This window comes from Larus michahellis, chromosome 3, assembly GCF_964199755.1.
Source record: "Larus michahellis chromosome 3, bLarMic1.1, whole genome shotgun sequence".
Taxonomy (NCBI): Eukaryota; Metazoa; Chordata; class Aves; order Charadriiformes; family Laridae; genus Larus; species Larus michahellis.
The window spans coordinates 58,324,984-58,346,635 of record NC_133898.1 but is presented as its reverse complement, the minus strand read 5'-3'; the positions used below and the strand labels follow the sequence as shown (position 1 = coordinate 58,346,635).

Sequence of the window (21,652 nt, the reverse complement as noted above, 5' to 3'; positions counted from 1 at the left end):
AACTAACACCATCCATTTACTTCTAGAAACCCAGATCCTGCCGACTTAAGGAAGAACTAATTAATTATTGTAATTCAATATTATTTTATTTATTATCTTCATAAAATAAATCAATTTCAAGCTGGAAAGAGTCATTACTTATCCATAGAAAAAAGTTAATCAATATTTACAGTACCTCAAAGAAGAAAAAACAAACAAACAAACAACCCACCACTAACTTTGGCTGCTTCCTAGAAATTTGACACTAGTCCACCAACAGGGAGAGGAAATTGCAGCATTATACAGCATGTTCATATCACTCTTCAATCAGTAGTTTACACAAATATGACAATGCCTTTTTGCATTAGATGTATTTTATTGCCTTGTTCTTATTAAGTTATTTTAGTGCCCTGACATTTGCAAATAGAAATTCTAACTATAGAGAGAATGCTTATCAGGAATTGTTCTTCAGGAGAAAAATGAAATCACTTCACTACAGCACTACCAGCTTCCAGGCAGTAAAAACATAAAAACAAATAAAACATATAATTATTATTCTCATTTTTCTTAAAGAAGGATTGGGGTTTGTTTGTTTGTTTTTTCTGATCAGTAACCAAAGCTCCAAATTAGAAACACTCAGTACAGACTTGACACAGCACTGACAGATGTCAATGGAAAGATCCTCACAGATTTTGAGAGCAGGACGCAAAAACCAGACACAAAACCTGTCATACCCTTACAGATTTTTTTACAAGTTATGCATCACCACTGGAAATTAGTATCTTGTCCTGCCAGGTTCATGAGCTCTGCACAGCTGAGCCTCAAGTCACCTTTACTATGAGAGCTGAACACATCTCAACAAAACACAGTTTAGTTAATACCATTATTAAGTTAGCATTTTAAGATTTCACAAAATTGCCAGACACTGAAATTCTGTATCAGATAAGGAAAACAGAGAACAGGTTACCCATCTTGCTGAATTTTCATTTTAGGTACCAAAAATCTTTATTCTCTGCATTTTGAACTCATTTACATACAGGAATAAATTAAAGAGTCTATTAAAAATTTGTGGAAAAACATGCTCACGTTGTTCTGATGCAAGACTTGCAGTACTCGGTTGACGTTATTTAAGGCATGTACTCGTGTAGAACCTCGTTCTTTAGGCTGAAAATAAAAAGTTACAATCTGTTCACATCAGAATTAACTTCACAGACCAAACAAAATAAATGATAGAGCAAACAACAGGAACTTTGTCTTAATTTTCTCCAGATTTTAATTTTATTTTACTTTTATGTAGGAACAAAAGCCAAACAAGATCATCCACAACAATTACAAAATGAAAACTGGTCAGAACATTATTCCTCAATTCGAGGCAGAGGGCAAGCCTTGGATTCAAAATGTGTTTCAGTTCATCTTCAGTAAATACAGAATTTTTATTCCCAGCATCTGCAAAATTATAAACTGGCAATACAACAGCAAAGTGGGAGTTCCTGGGGAAAATCTGAGGGTTTCGAATATTTGCCAGACTAGTTGAAATTTTTTGGCTCCCAAAAGGGAACAAGCAGCAATTTGTTTCTCTGGCACCAAAAGCCTGCTAAATCTTTGCATTCTGGGAAGAAGTTACATTTCTTAACTTTCCCTTCCTTTTAATATCGGGGGGGGGGGGGGGGGGGGGGGAATCCAAAAACAACTAAACCACTGCAACTTTTGACAATACCTGCCACTCCATTTACTTTTAATCACTACAGTTTAACTCCTGAGGCAGAACGTGATCGTACTGCAAGAGCAGGGAGCTGAACTTCAAACTCTGTAATCCACAGAATTAGAAATCAAAACACTCCTATTGTCTTCAGCATACTTCAAATCAGACCACAAATCATTAGAAGTACTAGTGCAATGCATGTTTAAAAACATGCGCCTGCAAGGTGAAATTTTAAATGGCTGAAGGTTCCCCATAAGGTCAATACCCAAATTTGAGATGAATAGTGAAAACAAGAATTTAATCCCAAGTGATGGCACAGGTTTCTCCATGCCTCATGTATCTTTCTGAAGAGGCCATCAGTGTTAGCAGGGGAAAAGTTTTCAATCACACACACACTTTCCCAAACAAGACTTGAGTATTTTCAGCCCTTTCTTATCTGTAGATCACAAAGGATTTTTCAATGGAGATGCAGATTTTTGCACTGCCTACTAGCTGTTGTCTTTTTCCTTTCATTTTTCTTTGAAGGATCTTTCATGAGCTTATTAGAAAAAGCCCACAGTATCCAACTAAAGGCGCTCTTCCAAATCATTCAGAAGCAGACCTTTAAAAAAATCCTTGTTAAAAATATACACTGTGTGATTAACACCACTGCTTTTACGTGCTAAACAATATGTTAACTCTCAAGAGAGGGTTACATACCTAACTTCAGCCTGACCCTATATCCCACGAGTGGTGTTCATGGGAATTTCACTGGAACTGTAGATAGCAAGTACACACTACAAGCAAATCAAGTTTTTAAATAAATTAAAATTGAAAAAAAAAATCATCACGTTCCACGGTTTGGGTTTTGTGTGTTTTGCTTATTTGCTGGTTTGGTGGGGTTTTTTTAATAAATGGGAATACGACTCATACACATTCCTCTTACCAGAGGTTTCCCCGTCAGACCCTCCAAAAGGTCCAAAAGCTTCCTTCCGTCTTTCAGATCTGTGAACATGTCCTTAACTGGGGGCTTCCCACTCTGCAGGAGAAACAAAAGCAGTAATCAGAATAGTGTTTAAGCAGAAACTCTCTGAAAAAAAGTAGTTTTTCCATTTTATCTTTCAATTAATTCTTATTTCGTTCTGAATGCAGTAAATAAAAGCTAGGGGCCTGTGACAGTGATCAGGAAGGCACCCTTCCCTTCTTCAGTGTGCTTTTTTCTCCCCATCTCTATGTTTCTGTCCATCAGTAGCCTAGTACTGAGAAACCAAATCAACATATCCTGGCTCACTTTAGTGTAGATGTGTTAGCACTCAAAGGTGAAAAAGAAAAAAAAAATACAAAACCTTGGCGAGTTTGAGGAGTCATTTGAGAAAGAATGCTTTGGTCTGGCTGCATCTAAAGGAGGAAGAAACTGGGGCTTTTCAGAAAGAAGCCATTGGGACAAATTCTCTCAGATGTAAAAAAAGACAAAACAGAAAAGGACCTGGAACTGAGCCCTGTGTAGGAGGCTGCCATTCTTCTATACAGACTAGTAGATCAAAAGGTGTAATATATATTGAAATGAATTAATTATTTTCTCTACCTTGGAAAAGCAGCAAAATGTGAAACTCAAAACTACTCTAAATCATACATTTTTAATATTTATTTTCTTTGAGGGTGGAAGGACCCTGTACAAGAATAGTGGTAGATGACAGCAGAATCACGTTAACCTTTTCCATGCTCCCTTTTAATCTTATTTATTAGATTCCCACGTTAAGAAAGTTAACGTGGGAAAGTGTTACAGGGTAGGGGGAGAAGACACAGGCAGCCAGCAACTAAGTGAATTCGCTTTGTAATATTCATCTGCTGGCTGCCAGGAGATCAATTAAGCTACTGCTTTCAGTGTCCCTTTGGAGTGACAATTTGAGGAAAAAAAAAAAAAGTTTTCTAAAAAGTACCTAAAACTCCAATACTGCCTTTTTCTATCACCTTGGCTTTATAACATTGCTCTTCAGAAAGAAGGCTGTCAAAGGCCCACCTTACATGACATAGATCTCCTCTACCTTCACTAACCTCCACCTGCCCTGACAGCAAATACTGGCTAACAAATCAGAAAGAGCACGCTGAACTGGCCGCTGAACCCCATTTTCTGGCAAATACCTGGGTTTCCTGTTTATTTTTCTTAAAAGTCCACTGTAATTAGATTTGATACTACTAAAACTATTGATAGTACTAAAACTACTAAAAAGAAATCAGAGTTGCATAGCTGCAGAGCCATATTTTAATCTCCAGTACAGAAACATACCTAACTCATAGTATCGACCAGCCAAACAGCGGTGAGAATGATTGTATAACTAAGGTCACTTTAAAACACACAGATACTAGCCCCAGTGTCTGATATTAAACCAATTTTGCAATGAATTTTTCTGACAAATTTATTCTCCAATTACTTTTACAAGTCATACTTAAAAATGCATATATACACATGTTGACACATCCTTAGGTAAAGGGTGTAGAAAGCTACGTAGCTGTCAGACCAATACCAAACAGGAGTATTCATTAAATATCAGAGTTTGATAACATCCTACCATTATGTATTGCCACTTCCTGAGCTCAACTAGGGAATTGTTTTGAATTTGAATCCCTTCCTAGTACAGTAAGGGACGAGGCTTTCCTCCTAACACATGCACTTTTCACAGATGACTCAGATGCTTCCCTGCTGCATAGCAACTTAACCAAACCTTTCAAGCATGGAATACCTAGGACCAGATTTAGGGAAGCCCTTGGTACAGTTTATGGTGTATAACGGGAGGAGATTATCCATAGTGCAATTACCACAGATGCCAACAAAATTTGGTTTAAGTTGCATCACCACGTGGAAGATACTAAAAGTAGGTTGGTAAGCGCATGGAGAAATTGTTCATGTATCCAGACGTGCAGACAGAACGAGCTAACTGAGGTCTCACTGAATGCAGTACAACTCAAACACTGACTGTGAAAGCAAATACGTGTTAGCCATTGAAGTGTGGGGTCTCACCAGAGTGGAGCAGAGGGGGAGAATCACCTGCCTCAACCTGCTGGCCACGCTTCTTTTGATGTGGCCCAGGATATGGGTGGCTTTCTGAGCTACAAGCGCACATTGCCATCTCACGTCTGATTTTTAATCCACCAGTATCCCCAAGTCCATCTCCACAGGGCTGCTCTCAATCCATTCATCCCCCAGCCTGTACTGATATTGATAATTGCCCTGATGCAAGTGCAGGACCTTGTACTTGGCCTTGCTGAACTTTGTGCAGTTCACATAAGCTCACTCCTCAAGCCTGTCAAGGTACTTCTGGATGGTATCCCTTCCCTCTTGCGAATCAACTGCACTGCTCAGAGTGGTGTCATCTGCAGTCTTGCTGAGGGTGCACTCAAACCTGACACACGTCACTGATGAAGATACTGACCTCTATGGGTTTGCAATATGGACCCCTGAGGGACACCACTTGCTACTGATCTCCATTTGGACATTTAGCAGCTGACTGCAACTCTTTGGATGCGGACATCCATCAAACCTGTATCTCTACAATTTAGTGACAAGGACATTGTGGGAGACAGTCTCAAAGACCTTACACAAGTAAGGCCTTTATAATTATATAATTAAAACAATGCACACATGTATAACAGACTGATAACACCAAAACTGAGAATGCTATAGCTATATACCCTCAATAAATTTGTTGCCTTAGGTACAGAAGTAAAAAAAAAAAAAAAAGCATTTGGATCTGCTGAGCAAGCAGAAAAATGCCTCATTTAATACAGTGCAACAAAGTGTTGAGAGCATACAGCCCTCTTTCTTTGTTTCCCATGCCCTTATTTCATATACATGAAAACAAGCTGAATAACTTCCTTCCTGCTTTCAGTCATTCATTTCAACAGGTCATGGTACGTTCCAGCCCTATGCGAAGCACCCTGCTGTGATGGTGGATATAATTCAGATTTGCTTTCTCAGGAGAATGGTTTTTCCATTTAACTGGCCATCAGAGCACCACGTCTTGCTGTCAGTTTAAAGAGTCAGCAGAAGAGTATTAAATTATTTCTGCAGTCTAAGCTACTCCTTGCTGGTTTATTAAAGTATCCACTGTCCTCAAAACAGAGGCCCAGCAAGATGCAAAGCATGTGTGTTTAATGAAGTCTAGCAAAACACTCTATAGGAAGGAAGTCAGCCCACAGGAAGCTCTTCTACAAGTGCAGGGTGAGTGAAGTTGGCCAAGAGAGGGCTGCAGCATCCAGTCTGCTGCCAAGCCCATCACCACCTCCACTGCAGCACACCTGTCAGGAAGGCTGGAAACCTGCTCCTCCAGCTTCCCACACCCACAGGAGGGACATGCAGGCACCCGGTGGCATCGGCCACCCAGGCAGCCCCAGCTGTCCCATCAGGGCACAGAGCCAGCCCACAGCGCTGCTGTCGCAATGGCAGTGGAGACTGTGCAATGCACCGCTCCCTCCTCTGCTCACACCGCCTCCTCCCACCCATGCGTCTTCCTTACACCTGGAGACACATTTCCACACAGGATCTGCTATCTGAGCCACATGGTCTGCAATCAGGAGCATCACTGCTCTGTCCTCCAGTGCACAGTGCAGCTGGATGCTGCCTGGCTTTCCTGGGGTGCAGTTAGACAGCGACCTGCTGGGCTTCAGGAAGTCTTTTATTTTCCTTTTCCAGACAGAACAGCTACGTATCCCAGCTTCTGACTGGTGTCTGACTCAAAGTTTATTAAGCTTAGAAAGGAGCTAGAAAATCATTTTATAAAATGGCAGCCCAAGGGAAGGTCCCATACATCCATTTCCCAAGAGAAGACAAGGATAAGCTCTGGGGCAATGCTGGCAGAACAGCTATGCGTGCCCTCCTGTGCCAGGCACAGGCCAGCCCAGAGCCAGACCAGGCTGCTGCCGTCACCACCTTCTCCTTGTGAGAAAACAGATGTAGAGCACCATCTCTTCGCAGGTAGAACCCACCACTGAACCTACTAGGGGAGGCTGCTGTGGCAGTGTAGTGGCAACCTGGGAACCGCGATGCATGACCACTAAGGCTGGACCTGTGCTTCTAGTCAGGGAGCCTAATCCAAACCAAGTTCCATCAGGGCCAGGAGCACTCCGAGCCCTGGCTCTGACCCAGCACCTCAGCTCCCACCACAGGGCACCTGACGGGCCCATGGAGACAGCACTGCCCCAAGCCACACTAGGGTGAAGCAAGCAGCCCTGGGACCAGCTCTGCGCTGGGGCAGACTGGTGTGCTGCAGTGAGAGTTTGCTGCTTGTGGGGAGGGCAGCTGTCCTCTCCCACCTTACAGGGTAAGGCATGGGGCTCTGCAGATTGCTTCCTCCACCATCCCTGCCCACACCCATACTGCTCTCTCCTAACCTCCAGAAAGCAATCTGGCCTTCTGAAAAAAAAGAAAATCTGTACCCACAGATATATTGCAGACATGGACTCTGTAGAGTCCTGCTAAACTAATCTAAATTTCTCCTTTTCAGAACTGACAATGTTTTACTCGCTTTCTACATACTGAAAGACTACACAAGTACAAAGTAGTTCATCCTCCACCAGCATTCCATAAGGGATAAGCAGTCCATCAGTGGGCATAATGGATCAAGAAATCTAAGTATTTGCCTTATGAAAGGGTGACAGTGACAAACCATAGCGAGCCATTTAAGCAAGGGCAAATGGCTAGTCACGCTTGCGTTGGTAAGTACTTAAGGGGCAGCCTACATTGTGCTAAGCACGGTACAAATACAAGGCAGATAATGGGTCCTTTCTCAAAGACAAAATAGGTCCAGTTTTTACCACAAAGATAGTATAAAGGACAGGCAGGAACGCCCCACCTACCAGGAGAACTGTGCTAGTTCAGGGTGTAAAGCATTCGCATCCCCCTTGCTAAATACTTTTATCAGTTAACAGAAGGTAGTTTTTCTCAGCTTTGCTTATATTTGCTGTGACAGCAAAAAAAACACTGGCAGAAACCTCTTTCCCTCAGCCTGCCCGAGAGGGCTTTGCCAGCAGAGCTGCACACAGAGTTGCTGTAGTAGAGACAAGGGCTTGATAAGACAGACAAAAGACCATAATTAACAGACTTAACTTAGAAAGAGGCCGCGTTGGTTCCCCAATGCTTTAAACTGGCACTGACAGCAGGGAAGGAGATGATTCACTTCAATAGGAGCTAGCATAAAGGAAAGAGGAAAGGAAGGGAGAGCAACAGAAAGGAGAGAAATAAAAGCTAGTGACAGCTGTGTCTAGGCCTGCTTGCGATCCTATAAACTTTGCGTGGTGACACGTTTGTTATTCACCACAGGGCTCATGCACAAGGGTCAGATCCAATCCACCACGTTACATTTACTCCAACAAACATTTTGGTACCAGCCTTTGTGCTAATGTGAGTAGGAGAGGGAAGAGACAAAGAACAACTTTCACTGGTTATTCACAGCAGAAAACACTTTTTCTGTTGATTCATCTCTCTCATGGGGCAGCAGCAGCTTCTGAATGATCTCTGAGCTGGAGACCAGATGCTAGCCATAGGTGCCAAGACCAGTCACCATGGGCACCGGCTTTGCATGTTCCACTTGACACCGGCATCACTTGGGAAGAAGCCCACACGCAGTGACCTCCTCCTCCTCACAGCAGCAGCCTTCACACGCCCCTTGGCTGACTTTCAGCCCCTCTACCTGGATCAGGTTTAAGAGGATGACTCACACTTCCTTGTGTGCATCTAGGATTACTTGTAAAGAAGGGTCATCCAGGCCAGCCAATATGACTGTGCAGAAGTCATTCCTGCTCTTTGCCAGAAAGTGTTCCCAGGAAACTGAAGAAGATATAAACAAAATCCGGACCAGATTTTTTAAGAGTCATCCAATGCTACCAACAGTAGAAAGACCAGTCATCAACATTTACAGTTTATTCTACTGAAGCCACACACAGCTGCAAGGCAGCAATCTTCCTCCAATATATTTTACAGTAGAACATTCTTAACTGTCCTTTTATTACTATGGGGAACTGTATCAAATTGAGCCAAGTTATAGAGAATTAAAGGCAGTCACAAATTTTCAGGAAGACAAAGCCTCATCTTTTTTTTTTTTTTTTAAACACAGCTATTATTTATAATTTTATCACAGCTATTTATGTTCTTTGTATATTGTTCTTGAACATGAAATTATATGCAAAGTTAGACATTAAAACTCCTTTAATGGTTCTCCAGTTTAACTAGAAACATGTGGTTTTCTCTTATGTCATCATAGTTCCCTGCAGCAGAGACTTAACATGTTCTTTAAATCAATAATTATTGAAGGTACATTATTAGACCTAACTCTTTTCCAATAAATGAGTGCCAAAGATATTTGAGAGTAAGAGATAGGCCACCTCTATTTCACATCCTCCTCAGTGATACTGATTCAGACCTCCTAGTGACGACATTAAAACCAGGATGAAAGATCCTCTCAGTTTCACAGTAATGCATGCTGGCTGTCACCAGGGAAGTAACGCGTATTGTAAAAGCATACGTATGACCTTTACCAGCCACCAAGGGAATGCAGCAGACAAGTTCTGGCTGCTCAGAGGAGTGCTGGGAAAAGACCTAGTTGTCATTTAGATCATCTGCCACCTCAGAAACACCAAAACACCCTGAAAAGATATAGGAAGCAGTATGTCTTGATTTTCCGACAAATTCTTCTGATCTTCCAATGTCACTTATACGAAGGTCAGAGTTGTCTTTTGTTAATCATTTTTAACCACAGATTACAATTTTTAACATCTAGTGAGATGCTCAGTAAATAGGTCAAAACAGTAGAGCTGCAAAGTCCCCTTTCCCCTTTTTCTTGAGAAGGGGGAAATATTGAAGAGGTTGGGCACTTAAACTACAACATGAGCCCATTCATAACATTCAAGTGAATTCCTAGGGAACTCATGGTAACCACCTACTTAGTTTAAACTCCATTACAAACAACACAAGGAGTAAGAACTACACTAGTCACGATAAAGTAAGAGACATGTCAAGTGCGCTGCATCACGAGGCCAGTACATGGGAACTCAATGTGGGAAAAAATTCAGAAAGCAAAAAGGTCATTGCAAAAAGTAAACAACTATGTCAACAAATAATCTTGCCAATTTCTAATTTAAGACTATATTCATTGTTTACAGAAGTATTTTTATTAAAACGTGATACTTTTTTTCCATCCTCCTTCCACTGACATGTAGCAGTTATAGGACAGCGTACACAAATACTAGCTATACTGTGACAGTTGTATTTATTATAGTTGAGCATGCTCTACTCTGTGACGAATATGCCCGAGTCATTGTAGCATCTCTACACAACACTAGTACCAAAACTATGAATTCAAATACCAAGTAATAAATAAATAAATAAATACAATCACAGGATAAAAACACCTTATAGACCAACTTAAATATCACTACTGGTGCTTAAAAATAAAGTAACTACAAGCAACAAAATAGCTATTTAAAACTCCAGATTAACAGAGGAAAAAACAAAACAAAAGTAAGACTCATCACTGAGATATGCTGAAAAGTTTGATTCTACTAGATGAGAGACACAAGTTTAAGGAGCAGCAAAGCTGAAAAGCTAAAGATAGCTCAATCCACAGAACACCTGAAATACTTGACTGACAACATGATAGAAGGAGGGGAAACATAAAAGCAAATATTAGACGTAGCAAGGCAGCAAAACAAACACAAGGCATCAGCAACTCTCTGTGGGTCTTTTTTTCTCCCCAGTGTATCTATTAATGCATTTACATATGCTTACGCTATTATAATATGTTTAATGTAACAGTACTAACCTCAGCTTGCAATTAAGTCTCATTATGTATCATTATCAGCAGGAGCAGGTAGGACCATACTTCTTATCACTGTCAGTTATTTCTCCTATAAGGAGAAAAGTCTTTTTATTTTTTTCCCTTCTCTCCCTCTTTTTTTTTTTTTTTCTTTCTTTTTTTAAGCCAGCTAACTTCAGATTGTAACTTGCTTCGTTAAAAAAAATATTCCTGCTGACCAGGTAGACTATTGTTCTCATGAGCTATTAACAGGGAAAGGGACGGGTTTGCTTCAGTGGCCCGACTGGGTTCAGCTATAGTGCCTGAGAAGGTCACACAAACACTATTATACAAACACTCTAACAGCTGGGATGATAACTAAGACCATGAAGCAGAGTCAAACTCTATCCCAAAGCCCAGAGCATTAACCAAACCCATCAGCAATTACAGTCCATATTACTATACCAAACTTTGAAGCAAGGGAGATGCTGCCCGCACCCTGTTCTTAGAGCAGAAAACAGCAGCAGTTGAGAGGAAAGCAGAAAACTGCAATTCTCATAGTGTAGCTAAATCTGGGAGAGATCAAACTGCTGCGTATTATTGCTTTTACGCTATAAATCCTTACCATAAAAATCCTTACCATATCTCATAACCTATTAGAGAAAAAAAGATTTATTTTCCTGCGCCTTGGTTAACTCACATCCTATTTCACCTCTTCTCAAAAGGAGAAACTAAGTAATCCATTTAAGAAAAAATTAGACTGAAAATTGAATTTTTCAAGGCCGGCTCATACAAACACTAATTCTTTTCCACCCAAGTTGTTCCTCAGGTTAAGGCCAATTTTTTTATAAGCTTTGGCTATCTTTGAGTGAAGATACGCTTTACAGTTTAATTCAGCAGGAATACAGCAGAAGCAGTTACACTGGAGAATATTTTACCAGCAGTCAAGTATTTCCTTGCTTGTGCCACAAAAACTGAACTGCAAAAAGGACTACAGACCATCCTAGGTGATGTCTCCTTGGACAGATAAAATGGCCTAATCAATCTTTCTGATCTCGCTTCTTGTATGACTAATACATTAAACTCCATAATTCTCCTTCCCCAAAAAAATTCTCTTCTGAAATGTCTTTGGCCTCAGGTATCTCAGGTCACGTGAAATTAATTATCTTGAATAGGTATGCTTTTGTCTTTAAAAAGATTTATCACATTTGCTAAGTGTCAGCAGTGGAGCAGCAAAATGTCTTCAGAAGTATGGGGTCTGACATTTACTCTTACAGTAAAGTATCCCTTAGAGGAAAGAAGAAAATTAAGGAGCAAAAATGGTGGAAAAGATGTATACAGCACACCATCCAGAAGGTTAGACAAGACTTTGCAGTTAACAAATTAATTAATACATGGTATAATGAGGGAGGGACTGTTTTAAATCTTAAAATGCATGTAAAGTCATCACATCGCAAAGCACTCCAAGTACAGCTCACCAGTTTTGCCTACTGCACTGTCTTCTCTCATCTTTACTTTATTTGGTGTCCTTCCAGGGCAGGGGACCCGTCAGAGCCCAGGAGAGGAAAAGCACAGGAGCCCCAGCAGCAAGCATTTGCCTTCCTGCAAGCTAACTTGGAGCTCCCAAGCTGCGCTTCAGCCTCTTCTTTGCTCTTTAACCCTAAAAATGAAATGCCATTTGAAAGACCGCAGAGCAAGAGAGAGCTTAAGACGCTGTAAAAGTATGGGAGGTCTGGCTTTAGCCACACTGACAGGTCCTAGCTCCAAGCCCTGCCAGTGCTGCAGCTGCTGGCCAATGCAGACATCAGGGCCCCAGTACAGGACCTGGAGGACCAGGATCACAGATGCAACAAGAACGCCGCAAATGCAGAAGTAAGACTGTATAAGGCTTCTGTATGTAAGAAGAATGAAATTGAGAGCTTGAATTGGAAAGAGATGGAAGTACATGACAGAAAGGGAAGGGAGGCACAGCTCCCAGTCACGCAAGGCTTTGAATGCAGTTCCTGACATCTTGGAACAATGCCCCCAGCTGGCTCCTGTTCAACCCGGGGGAGCTGGAAGGGAAATCCAGTAGCCTTTTCAGTGAATAGCACAAGCATCTCCAGGGTTTTATGCTCATTTTGCAGAGCACAACCTTCCTAGAAATAAAGTGTTTCTGCCATCCCTGTGGGAAAACTTCCCAAATGTAATGAAGACACGATTCTTTGGGGGAAAGGAAGAGTCTCAGTTTGCCCATGCTGGATCTGTGAACTTCCTCTAGAGTGAAAGCACTAAGCTCCGAAAAGCTGTGACAGATCTGACTCCACGGGTCTAAATTAAGAGTTAGGGCATCATGTTTCTTGCTCTGACCCTGGGCCCTACCTGCCAAGTTCAGGAACAGCAGAAGAGGAGACTGTTTGCTTTTACCCTGTGTAAAAGCAAACTCTGGAAAATGGGAACAAGAGAGTCAGCAAAGACTGAGTCCTGCAAGGAGATAAAGAGAGGGCAAGGAAAGGACTGCTTAGACAAAGATAGATGCAAAAATGGGACCAACCACACAAGCATCGAATCATCTAAAGTCTGGGAAGGTGAGGAGATGTAGAGTGGGAGAAGGGGAAGGACAGCCAGACCAGGTCTGGAGCTTTAACAAGAAAAACTGGGTCTTGCTGGGTAAGCAACTGAGTGAGAGACAGAAGTGGGAATGAAATAGGCAGGGTGATCAAAACTCCAGATTTGCCGGGATCTGCTGGGCAGGCAAGCTTTCTGACATGAGAGGGTGTAATAGTAAGTGAGGGGGAAATAAAAACAGGGTCAGAAAGTAGGAGTAAAGAAAATAAAGAAAACAGGGCAGAGAAAACTGTACTTGCACGGTCTAAAGTGGGACACAAGAGTCCTGAATCCCTCAACATGCCTCTGAAGTCTTCTAGAGTTGCGAGTGTATCCATCCAGCCAGTACCCTGTGTAATTATCAGCTGAAGTGTCAGAGGTCTGTACGATGACTCTAGAAGTGCCAGGCCTGCTGATATGCCATGCAAATAGATACAGATTGAAACTATTTAGAAGTCTGTAAAAGTCAAAACGGGTTGATTGCAAAATCTTTGTTCACTCCCCTTTTACCTATGTACAACTAATAACGTATGGTTAATGGACCAGTAAAGTACCTTGTGGACCTGAATTCAAATTCTACTTTTAGTCAAGGGTTCCCCTGTAACTAATCCGAATCATTTAAAGCACAATTTTACAGGTAATCACAGTGTGCCATATTAAGAGACTTCCCTAGATCATTAAATCCCGTGCTTGCTGTCACAGGTATCATCTTCTTGAAGTCCCTTCTCTATGCTGACCAAGCTCCATTTGAAAACCAACTAGATACTTTAGATGGTTTGCTTGAGTTTGCCTCAGAGATGAACCCTCTGAGCTCTGTCATAAGGCTCCACAAGAGCTCTGGTTTATATGAAGATATTACAGAAATGTCAAATCCTCTGGATAATCTAACCAAAGTCTCAGATTGGGCACTCAAAATTAGTAGCTACTTCTGATATTTACTTTTATATGCCATAGCTGTAAACGCATAAGACAGTACTCTTGCATTACAGAAAGGTGTTCTGGAAATATATCCATTAATACTTATGAACTGGTAAATGTTAATGAAAAAAGGATAGAAAGGGATAAAAGGATAGAAAAAAAGGATAAAAACCATAATTTTACAGTGTTTGAAGAGCATACATTATCTATACAACTTAATTGGTGGGCTATACTACAGAGAAACAGCTAAATCTGGACTCTTGAAATTAGACTGAACAGAGAATGGAAAAACATACAATAAGGAAAAACATCAGACAGCCTAATATAAAGATACACTGAAATGCTCTGTATCAATATTTATTTGAATGCAAACTTCCCTATTGGTTAAAGCTTGGTAAAATAGACAATTTGTCTAAGGAATTTTATTCCCTTTGATTTTAACAAAATTTCCTTACTACACAACCATCATAGGCTTGTGACTTGTAGTGTGTATGGCTCTGATAAGGTAAAGATTTCTACAGCAAGCACTGAGTCTTGGCTGAATACATTTATTGACCTTAAGACTCAATCCACTTTAAATGTGCTTATGCCTTCATTTCAAGAAGTATGTGCAAATATGATGCATTTTGTTTTAGCACAATTCAAAGGAAGAGCACAAACACAAGTTCTTGTACTGTGAACTAGAGCAAGAACTATCTATATCTACCTATTCTCTGATGAGAGAAGGGAAAGACATCACTCGGTCTCCAGATCCTTTGTAAAACCCTATTGAATTGATTTAAATCAAGTTCAGCGCTTTTGAGTACATTATGCAATTGCAATTTTAGGATTTTTGTATGCCAAACTAGTTTATAGAGGCTCAGCTGCTTACTTTGTATTTATGCATTTAAATGAAGGGCAACTACGATATAATTAATGTGGAAGGGAAGTAAAATTCTTGGATTGAACTTTGCAATTCCATACAAAATTCCTCAGTTACCATTTTGTATTCTGCAATGTAAGTCAGATTACATTTACTCAGCCTCTAAAATCTCTCTATCCTACTAAGCAGCTGAATCAATCTAGTTCACAGAAAAGGAATTTTAAACAGCCCAAATGACCTGGTAAGTTAAAAAACTTCAATAAGACTGAAATCAGCCTCTTTACATTTTCAAGACGCAGTTGAAACTAGACTTTCCTACATGAGGTGATTTCTACCTAACACCAGCAATTTCCTTGCAATCTGAACATGCCAATCTTCATGAACCTGCATCTTCTCGTAGCAAAGTAGCCATGCTCCGGTTTGAATTGGACATGCAGTAGTCAGGAGTATGTCTTTTTATACGAGTCTCTTTAGTCATTAACAAGGCTTTCATAGCTTTGGGTGGTTTAATGGGCCATGAAGTTACAGAGTTACTTCAAATCCAACCAGCATCTGACCATATTCTGTGGCAGGAAAATCCAGGAGCTAAGCAGGATCTGTTTGAATACATAGTATAAAAGTAAAAGGCACTTTATAAGATATATCCATGGCTGTAGAAGTATAAAGACTGAAAACAATTCTACCTATTTCAATACAGTGTCCATAACACGTACAAACCAGTCAGATAGCACATTCTCAGTACCATTGTCATTTCCATGTTCGTGCCATCTTTATGCCAGGGTAAGTCTCTACAAACGGGCTTTCCTTTCTCACTATGTTTTCACTCCTTACATGATCCTGCCCTGCCTTATCCTCATCCCGCAGGACTGTCTTTCCTCTCTGCAGCAGCCAAAAGCAGAGTGTAGAGCAGCCAGTTGCATGTACACGCCCCTAAAGAGCAAGCTAGCCAAGAACGCATTGGATGAAGAGTGCGGGTTATCAGCTTTCAACCAAAACAAACCTAAGCCAAAAGCGAATGAACCAAGGCCACAAGCCTTGCATTGCCCAGTATTCCTGTTGCACAGGAAGGGAAGGAAGGTAAGAATTTCTTACGTTGCTGACCAAGAACTTCAGAAGGGCAGTGCTCCAGAGGCCGCCATTCATTGCTATAGCACTGTTGTTGATATATTTAAAAAGAAAAACAAACCACACATACCCCTCCTTCCACACCCTTCCTTCTATATGTTTATCTGCTTTCAGGATTTCACACACATGCGCCTTTTCATTAACAGGGTGCAAACTATTACTCATCCCACTTGCAGCACCATACTGGCTAGAAAAAAAAACAACATGAATTTTCTCTGATAATAGCCCAGGTTCCTTCACACGTTCAGACTATAAAATAGGGAAAGTTCCCACAGCCCCCTTGCTTCTGGGCAAAGTGTTGTTTTTCACTATGTGCAGAACAGTATAAAAAACAGGCTTTAAATAGCATCCCAAAGCAACCACCACTTCCTGTCATCCCAAAACACAAAACAAGACCCTTAGTAAGCTTCAAGTCAGTAAAGAGAATTAAAACAAGAAACATACAGCATGAATGCCAAGGAAAATTCAACATTAACAAATAATTATACAAAAATTCACAGTCAAGACTCAAGTAGCAACACCAGGTGGCTTCAACTGCAGGTTTGCAGAGTATTTTGGATGAGGAAAGCTAACTCGGCAGCACTGAGAGTTAATGGAGTGACTAAGGTTCAAAATCTGCCGTAATGCACTCAGAAAACTGCATGTAGAAATAAACTGTATAAAGAGAACCAAAACCCAATCAGACACCGTCATGCAAATAACTGTATTTTAATACATTAACAGATGAATCTTTCATATTTTCTTAAACAAGACATGTAGTGTCAAATGTTTATGTGCATGGGGAAACAAAGAGCGAACAAACATTATGGTATTATATCTGTTCTCATGATGCATTTTACTAGGAGCATTCTACAAGGGTAAGAGCAAAGACTTCAAACAAAATGAAGTCATACTTTCAACACAACATTACCTTGGAAAACCGAGCATTTATCCATTTTGTAAAAGTCTTTTTCTGTACATCATTGTGTTCATCTGGAGAGAGAAAATAAGAAAACAATGAGTGAAAATGCATTCTTCTTAATCCTAGATTGCTCAAAACAGGTCATAATAAAAACTACCTTGACTCAGTGGGATAATTTTTTGCCTAATCTGTCATTGAAGCTGTTCAAACCTCTACAAGACTTTGGTACTTGCAGAGTCACACAAGTGTTTCAACTTTGCTAGCAACCACAGCAGCTCCATTGCATCAGAGTCAGCCTCACAGCACCCCCTGGGCAGGGTACCCATGCATTAAATTCACAAGCTTCCCATCTGGTAAAAAGCAACCTATGAAACCATGGGCTTTTAATTAACAGACTTTGTCAACACCTTTTTGCCTGGATACATTATTCCAAAAGCTACTGAGGTCCTTATTCAAGCTTCTGACACAGATAATAGCCTCCTTCAGTACATGGCACAGCAACTGCAGTAGCAAAGCTGCTGGAATAACCCTTGAAGCACTCACATCCTTGCCCACCCTCAGCCTGGTTTTGCACCCAGGTTAGAAACCATGTTAGTGATCAGTCACAGTCAAGTTCAGGTAACTTGTGGGATGGGCTCAGCAGCCCTTCCCTTCAGATGCCCCTACTGGTGTGGCACCAAAGTACCACCACCCAGGGTCCAGGACACAGCCAGAAGGACTCAGCAGGACAAGGAGGAAGGACAGGCTAACACCTACAGGTCAAAGCAGAGGGAGGAGCAGTGGCCTTCAGCTGTGCAGAGAGAAGATAGCTTCCCAAGTTGTTTAAGGAAGCCATTTGGGAGTCACCTGCAATTTTGCAGAGTCTGTCCCACTAAATCAGGCTTAGTCATCTCCAGCACAGCCCTGCCCATATCACAGGTCACCTCTTGGGTAAATTGCACTGAGCTGTGCTAAGGGCAAGACTATGCCTAGTCATCTGCAGTGAATTACCTGATGACAACACGCCAGGCAAAGGAAGTTGGCCCACCATGGATTTTCAGGCCTGCTTGCTGCAGCCAAGAAGAGATACACATGCAGCCTGTGAAAGGCTTTAATCTCCAAATCCATGCAGCAGACCACAGCCAAGGCAGGTAGTGCCTTCCACTGGGCAAAGCATACCACCATGGTGTTCAGAACATCTGTCCCCTGCACTAGGATGAAGCCGTAGAAAAAACTGGATTGACACGCAAATGTTCCAACTACATGAAATCATGAAAAGGAAAAAAAAAAATATACAGTCTTCAGAGATATCAGATTATGATTAAAAGGCACCACTAAAAAGATCATATACCTCAGACAGCAGTAATTGAGACTGTTGTACAGTCAAGTTTTACCTACAAAACCCAGATGTCTATTAAATTTTAAAAAAAATAAATAAATCACAGAATGCTACCAGAAGATTCCTTAGGTAAATCACCTCAGAATTTCTTGTTTCTGGCCCAACACGCATCTGAAATTGATGCCATTCACGTCTAATATATTTAGCCATAAATCTGGTACACACAGGCTACTGGAGCAGTGGAACAAATGACCAGGTGTTTTTTACCCAACAGACATGAACAAGGAATAGCGGCTACAGCTCAGTCCAGACAAGAGAAGTCACATTAGTAAGAAATGAAATGTCATGGCAGTTAAAAGACTTAATAAACTTTATGAAAATGTTCATATCAATTTAAAAAAAAAAAATCTCACTTCTGGGGTCCTTTTAGGCCACGACTGAAAAACCTGCTCAGGGCACGCCAAAGAGTCTACATGTCTGCTGCAATGTGGCAGCCAGCAGCCATTGTTTCACCCTTCTCTGCCTCTTCTCTTTGCCCTCTAAAGCTGATCCAACACAGCCTACTCCTCGGTCACGCTCAGTTGAGCTCAATCAGAAATCAAAGATAGCCCAATACAGAAAAAGATTTTTCTGAAAGAACTTCAAGATACCTACACAGTGCATGCACAGTAGGCCGTGCTTAAAACAGCTCGTTGAAATTCAAGGTGCTGTTCTGGGGGAATAGAGTTACTTAAAAGATCTCATTAACCCTGCTCTCTTCCCTCAATGAAAGAGCTTGCTGTGCCATGAGAGACAGATAGGATCTACCAGCAGGATAGTCTGTGCCAAGTACCCATCTCACAGGAGACTGACAGGGTCAAGATTGAAACTCCAAATATACTGAATATGTTTACTCTATTTTTTGCCCTCCAAGGTTGGGGGGCTTTTTTGGTTGGGTTTTTTTTTGTTTGTTTAGGAGACAGGAGCAGACTAGATTAACTGCCACTGTTGGACCAAAAACCTAGCATCATACAAAACTCAATCTCAGACTCTGTCCAACTCTTGATAATGTTTTCCATTTACAGTAATTGCAAATACTGTTTGTATTGTATTTGTTTTGAGATCTAAACATCCTTCTCTCTTTAAATTCAGTAGCCTCTGTCCCTGTTGTACTAGCAACTCCAAGTACATACTTATGTACTAGAACGCTTTCCTAAGGCTAGGATTGCCTTTTTCCTTCCTTAAACTTCTGTGAGAATCAAGAATAACCCCAAAGTTCAAGATGTCATGTTCTTTTAACATGGTTACTCCTTAAGATGATAAAAGCAAAGCACAAGGAAAGGCCAAAAATAATTGTATTGACTGTGTAAAAGGATAACAACAGTTATGAAACGGGTTATAGATTTATAAATCCTGTGCACTAGGAACTTTACACACCCCAATCTTGGGGGGCTCAGCCCCTTCACAGACACACACACACAGCAGGTGACAGCTCTTCTCAGCATTACACCAGCTTCAGCAGGCCTACAGCTGCTCCCCTGGTCCAGGCTGTGGAAGTGCTCCAGCTGTGTGTGCTGCAGTAGCATATATGACATTTACTGAAAATCCACCCCCCTTTTCCCCTCCTTTCAAGAAAAGGGTTTCCTAGGGAGGGGAGAAAAAAAAAAACACACACACAAAAAAAAAACACCGACAAACCAAAACACACATGACTTCAATAAACATTAACTACTTAGTCTTTAATGGTGAAAGAAAGAATATGAATGTACATACCCCTACTATCTCTTCAGTATCAGGGCACCCTTTCTATTTCAGTCAAGCAAGGAATCAGAACACCCACAACTCCCATCTTTCCAAAACATCCTGCTCAGTTATAAAACTCATAGATGACACTTGCCCAGTCAGACTCTGCTTTCATGTTTGCTTTATAAAAGCCTCTGAAACTAGGATTTGTGTAATTGGCCATTATAGCTAGGGTTGTGTCAAGCTTTCCTGCTATAAATCCCTGGAAAGAAATTTGTAACTGAAATGCTGGTGCTTTGTTAACAACAGTGACAAGTTATTTTATCCCACAAATTAATTTTCTTTAGATTCCTATGAGTCTGTAAAGCTAACCCCCGGAGGCTGACATTATGACTCGGGTAACAAATTAGCCGCATTCGGTCAAAAAAACAATATTACCATTCAGCAAAGCGCGCGGTACTCCAGCCAGTCAACTTCTCACACACGACATTAAAAATGTCAGCAAGTCACAGCCCAGTGAGAAACAAATTCACCAAGTCACTAAAACATTTGTGTTTCCTTCCACACCACCACAGCCTGACGATAAAAGCCAAGGACTGACTGGGGGCCAAATTTTGCTTCATCACCTACCGACTGTTTCCTCTGGCCAATATGGCTCTGCCTGCCCTCCAGTCACTTAATGGACTCGTAATGGCCAGTGTCAGAACAGTTTGTTCCTTTAAGAGGAAATAAAAGGAAACCTAAACACACACATGCACACAAAATTAAACTCTTGTGATGACAGAGGGAAGAGGAGCTTCCTATCCCGGATGCTTGTTTGCTGAAGCCTGTTTCTGTTATACAATATGATGTATGTCCATGCAACTGGAGTACACTCAAAAAAACCGGCTCTTGTGATCAGATGCCCAGCCAGTGTCCTGGCATTCAGTCACCCCCAACAGCTGTTTTTACAGTCTTACGTACCTCCTCCACCCTCAACATTGTCCCTTAATTTTATTGGGGCCCCTTGAAACCGCAGTTCAAGTCCAATCTATTATCTTGTGAATATTATGTTCAGGAGCAAAAAGGAATTTAAATGATCTAAAAATAGAGGTAAAAACCAAAAGCCTTACTGGAGTGTGGTTTGTCCCTTACTCAACCTCAGCTTCATACTGAGAGCCAGCTTTCTTATTTCCCCAAAACGCATTACATGCTTACATGACAGAACGGTGTTATTTAGTTTTTGAAAGACAAAAGTTATCACACCCAAAACAGTTGGCAGAGCAGCACTATAATGAAAGTGCCCTGGAGAAGCGTACAGACTAGATTGCCAAATAAAGTACAGAAATTGCCCAACCATTCCAGCATAAGTTACCAAGGGTGATCTCACATTTTAACTTAAATTTGCTTTCCCCACCTCATTATTTAAGTTCTCGGCAAAGGAATTTAGAAATAAAAGAAGGAATTAGCCTGTGGGTTTCAATTAAGACACTTGGAATGTCAGAAACACCCCTTTGCCTAAGCCTTTAGGCAAGCAAGGTATCTATCATAGATACTGCCCCACCCAGGACTAGCACTGGTCTGAAACCCTGACAACATTAACAAAAAGAGGGGAAAGTTTTGTATTCTTGGATGCAGGGTTTTCTGGATAGAAAAAGCATTTTGAAAGTAACTATCTTTTTGTCAAACTCGCTCAGACTAATTCATGTATAAAAAGACACAAAATAAGGATCTAAAATTTGAGGATGGAAATCAGTGTGGTTTTTATCCCTGCTAGCAAGAGGCAAAAAGCCAA

The 21,652-nt window shown here is 41.0% G+C and overlaps 1 protein-coding gene across 4 annotated transcripts in view; it reads right to left on the bottom strand.

Annotated features, from left to right (window-relative positions):
• The window catches only part of UTRN (utrophin), a 391,420-nt gene that overhangs the window by 311,541 nt on the left and 58,227 nt on the right, over positions 1-21,652 (bottom strand). For all 4 annotated transcript variants that reach the window (XM_074580341.1, XM_074580342.1, XM_074580339.1 and 1 more), the window contains 3 exons: positions 16,848-16,909; positions 2,607-2,699; positions 1,066-1,143 (listed from right to left, as the gene is read on the bottom strand). In XM_074580341.1, coding sequence (XP_074436442.1) covers positions 1,066-1,143; positions 2,607-2,699; positions 16,848-16,909 — 233 coding nt within the window. The remainder of the gene's footprint in view (positions 1-1,065; positions 1,144-2,606; positions 2,700-16,847; positions 16,910-21,652) is intronic.